Source organism: Erythranthe guttata, chromosome 8 (genome assembly GCF_056151865.1).
Source record: "Erythranthe guttata isolate IM_541 chromosome 8, IM_541, whole genome shotgun sequence".
NCBI classification, from domain to species: domain Eukaryota; kingdom Viridiplantae; phylum Streptophyta; class Magnoliopsida; order Lamiales; family Phrymaceae; genus Erythranthe; species Erythranthe guttata.
In genome coordinates, this window is record NC_142540.1 from 4,325,339 (window position 1) to 4,330,149 (window position 4,811).

Sequence of the window (4,811 nt, forward strand, 5' to 3'; positions counted from 1 at the left end):
AACGGTCAATGCCATTTTTATTTAAAAGGATAATAAATAAATAATAATAATAATAATAATAAACATACATATATAGTAGCAAACATTTTATTTTGTTTATACAAAAATAATAATTACAATACTATCTTCTCTATAACTCTATGCACAAAATCGAATCTTTATTATTTTAAACGATATTATGTCAAGCATACGATTTTGTAGATACTACATCCGATAAAATCATAGTGAATAATTTTAAACCATTGATTTACACATAATAACAAACATGTGTACAGATCTTATAGACTCGAGAAAAAGAAATAATACCAATTGAAGAAATATTCCTAAAATATAAATTAACAAATTTGACTAATAAAATGTAACCGAAACAGATTTAAATGATCCGACGTAATTATAGCAGTCTTATCCAAATAAATAGGATAAAGAGAGAGAAGTTAAATAGTCTATATTACTACTTATTTCGTGTGTTAGCCACAAAACGTCAAAACCCTATTTTTGTTCTCCCCAATAATTAATCTCAACCCTAAAGAAAAACAACCTCGCTGCTTACGAATCTCTGTCTTTATTCGTCGACATAACTAATTATTATATTGCAACTTGGTGTCTTGTTTTCTTAGATATTATTTTTTGGTCCACTTATGGGGCATGCTTTGAAGCGTTTACTACTTTCCAGTGATCAGTATGAATTGAAGTAGTTTTCTTGGTTCTTTTGTGTGTGTATTTATAGTTCGTCATTTGCAATTTTCTTTTATTGATTTAATTATCAAATAGAAGAAGAGAAATTTATTTATTTTTATTTTAAATAGTTAAAAGTGTAATAAAAATGGCTATTGCCGGAGAAATTAGTAGTGAGAGAAAGCTTAACAAATATGCCTGCCGTTGTGCTGTTGTTGGCTCTATGATTTCCATTATTTTTGGCTACGGTGAGTGTTTTTTTTTCTATTTTTTTTAGTAATTATAATAAATTAATTTTATTATTTATTTTTTGGATAATTAATATAATATTATATTATCGAATATTTGATGATGCAGATACTGGTGTGATGAGTGGAGCAATGATTTTCATAAAGGAGGAATTTTCAGTTAAGGAAGGACAGATTGAAGTACTCGCCGGAATCTTGAATCTGTGCGCTTTGGTCGGATCTCTATGCGCCGGAAGAACCTCCGATTACATCGGAAGGAGATACACCATAGTTATGGCTTCCATAATCTTCATGCTGGGTTCGATTCTGATGGGTTACGCGCCGAACTACGGCGTTCTTCTGGCGGGAAGGTGTACGGCCGGCATCGGAGTAGGGTTCGCACTGATGATAGCGCCGGTGTACGCCGCCGAGATATCGTCGGCGAACACACGTGGGTTCCTGTCGTCCTTGCCGGAGATTGGGATAAGCTCCGGCATACTCCTCGGGTATATTTCGAACAATATTTTTGCTAGGTTGAGATTGGAGCTCGGGTGGCGGCTGATGCTCGGGATCGCGGCGATCCCGTCGCTGTTCCTGGCCATCGGAATCTTGAAGATGCCGGAGTCGCCGCGGTGGCTGGTGATGCAGGGGCGGCTGGGGGAGGCCAAGAAGATCATGTACAAAGTCTGCGACGACGCTGAAGAGGCGGAGCAGCGTCTCAGAGACATCAAGCGGGCCGCCGGAATAGACGAAAACACCACCGACGACGTCGTCGTCAAGATCCCGAAACTGAAGAACGCCGGCGGCGGAGTGTGGAGAGACCTGCTCCTCCGACCGACACCCACCGTCCGCCGGATGCTGATCGCCGGCGTCGGCGTTCATTTCTTCGAGCACGCGACGGGGACTGAAGCCGTGATACTGTACGGGCCGAGGATCTTCAGAAAGGCCGGCGTGACGGCGAAGAGGAAGCTTCTGTTAGCGACGGTCGGAGTTGGGCTGACGAAGCTGACGTTCATAACAATATCCACCTTCATAATCGACAAGGTCGGCCGCCGCACGCTTCTCCTGTTCAGCATCGGAGGCATGATTCTGACGCTGGCCGGACTCGGCACGTGCCTCACGGTGGTGGAGCACTCGGAGAAGAAGCTTCTGTGGGCCCTAGTCCTCAGTTTGATCTTCGTCTACTCCTTCATAATGTTCTTCAACGTCGGGCTCTGCCCGGTTTGCTGGGTCTACAGCTCGGAGATATTTCCGATGAGGCTGAGGGCGGCGGGGGCCAGCGTCGCCGTCGCGGTGAACAGGCTGATGAACGCCACTGTTTCCATGTCGTTCCTGTCGCTGTCGTCGGCGATAACGATAGGCGGGGCGTTCTATTTGTTCGCCGGAGTGGCGGTGGTGGCTTGGTTCTTCGTCTTCTTCTGCTTGCCGGAGACGAAGGGGCGGAGCTTGGAGGAGATGGAGGAGCTTTTCAGCAAAGGTGGTGATAGCACTTCCAAGAACCAGACCAAGCAGTTGGAGCTGGTCAATAGTTAATCAATTAATTCTTGCCTTTGATTTGTGTTTGATCATCATTAATTAAAATGGATATATATAGTGTGTTTGATGATTCATATCGTCATATGATAATTAAGGGTAAATTATAAATAACCCCACAAGTTATATTTCAATTATGACAATCCCAAAAACTCTACATAAAAGTTATAACACAATGAATTATACATAATGCACCACAAATAAACTTTTAAACCTAATAAAGATAATTCAATATTTTTAGTGGTATTTTTGGGGATGCAAAATGTGAAATCACTTTGTTTTATTCGTCAATCTTTTCCAAACTACAAAGCGTAAAAATATTAAAAATAAAAATACATCTCATCAACATATTAATTTATTTTGTCGCAAAAAAAATATTTTACAAAAGTAAAAAGAACAAAAATATTGTTCAGCTATTTTAGGTATCAAGTTATTTTAAAACTATACTTTCTTTCACAAAGTTCTACCAAATATTTTCTCTAATATTTCATTGTGAAAATTACATTTATGCCTTGACCATCAATCACTAACTATAGCAAAAGTTTTGAAATTATCAAAATTGCTATGAAGTAATGGTGATTTGATGCCACACTCGGTGATTTATCAAAATATCTATGAAATATCAGAATTGCTATGAAATTCATTCAATTTACAATATAATTGTATTGTTTTGAGTTTTAATCGGCGTGATTATATAATTTGCGTGTTTCAATTGGTGTAATTTAATTACTAGGGGTCTTTTATTAACAAGGGCCAAATCGTAGACAAATTCCCCCTAAATTGCATGTAAATATGTTATTTATGAAAGCTTAGATGTGATACATAAATTACTAACAATATAAAAAGGCATACTGAAAAGTCAAAATGTGGCACTAAAAAGTTGGGTTTATTTCATGTTATTCAATGAAATAGAAATTATACGTATGTGATGATCAACTGTTGTGATTATTAATTATTGATTTGCACATAATCACACATATTCAACATTTTCAACATCTAACTCCCCATATATATACTTATAATCAGGGGCGGATCCAAGGGGGGCCTCCGCCCCTGCAGAAAAAAAAAAATTTACCTATCTCTTATTAAATTTTTAATATTTTATGTTATTTTTCTATTAATTTATACTATTTAGCCCCCAAACTTCAAATTTACTATCATTTTAGTCCAAAAAAAAATTCTAGCTCTCTCACCCAATACTCTCTGGGTTCGCCCCTGCTTATAATGCAAAGTTTCACACGTCGCCTAGCTAGCCTGAGAATGACAACATCTAGAAAATCATAAATTATAAGAGTTTAGTGTTTTAAACTTTAATGTTTAAACTAATTACGATAATGTGTATTTTGATGAATAAACTATTTTGAGATACCTCCAAATTTATAATAGATTAAATAGAATATTATAAAATAAATTTACATAATAATTAATAATTAAGTAGCTCGATCGGCTCGACCAATCGAACCGTTAATTAATTAAAACTGGACCAATTCGCACAATGAGACATTATTCTTCAATCTGTTGACATTCCCATTTTGTGTTCAATTAACTACGATGAGGTTGCACACAACTAATTAACGTGCAAACTTCAACGGTTCGGTACGGTACTTTTTTTTATTTAAATTGGGGAAAACTACAATTTTCACCCCTTAAGTTTGTACCAATTATGTATTTGGCCTCTTGAATTCACAAGAAAACACATTTGGTCCCACGTATTTCAATAATTTAATATTTTTTATCTTTAACACACGCTTGAATCTATTAGTAATAACGGAATATTGAAGAAAATGAGTAAATATGTTGAAATTTTGAAACATAAAGGACCAAACATGTTCTTATGAATATGGAGGACCAAATGTGAAATTAATGCAAATTTGAGGGGTAAAAATTGTATTTTTCCCATCTAAATAGTGATACTTCTAATTTTATGTAATTGTAGCATATTTATCTACAAAATTTAGTGAATTATCATAGAGAGAAATAAAATTATTTTAGACTTTGAAATGACTACAAAATAGAAGGGAAAAAAGGATATTAGACTCATGAAACAAAAATAGACAAATAACTTATATGAAATTATTAGAAGCTTTGGTATATATAATGGGTAAATTCCACTTTACCCTTCGTACTATTAATTTCGTAGATTTACCCCCTTGTACTTGTACAATTTCCCAATATAACCCTCTTCGTCAACTTTTTTCGATTTTGACTCTGACGCCATTTGGTCAAGAGTCAAAATATTGACGTAAGTATTGAATTTTTTTTATTTTGACTCTCGAGATTAGAAAAGAGAGTTTCACACATTCATATATTTTTTTCTTTGTACTTGGTGGAATCGATCAATTTTTTGATCTTGATTTTTACTAAGTTAGGGGTTCA

General features: G+C 36.0%; 1 protein-coding gene across 1 annotated transcript; it reads left to right on the plus strand.

The window, feature by feature from the left end:
* Positions 1-464: 464 nt before the first annotated feature.
* On the plus strand, positions 465-2,569 carry PMT6 (Major facilitator superfamily protein). The gene is made up of 2 exons (XM_012978642.2): positions 465-923; positions 1,033-2,569. The coding sequence occupies exons 1-2, from the start codon at positions 824-826 to the stop codon at positions 2,433-2,435; spliced, it is 1,503 nt and encodes a 500-aa protein (XP_012834096.2). The 5' UTR covers positions 465-823; the 3' UTR covers positions 2,436-2,569.
* Positions 2,570-4,811: the final 2,242 nt, after the last annotated feature.

Coding starts and splice junctions, on each gene's coding strand:
- PMT6 (XM_012978642.2), top strand. CDS start 824: ATGGCTATTGCCGGAGAAATTAGTAGTGAGAGAAAGCTTAACAAATAT. Junction 924..1,032: donor TTCCATTATTTTTGGCTACG/GTGAGTGTTTTT, acceptor TTGATGATGCAG/ATACTGGTGTGATGAGTGGA.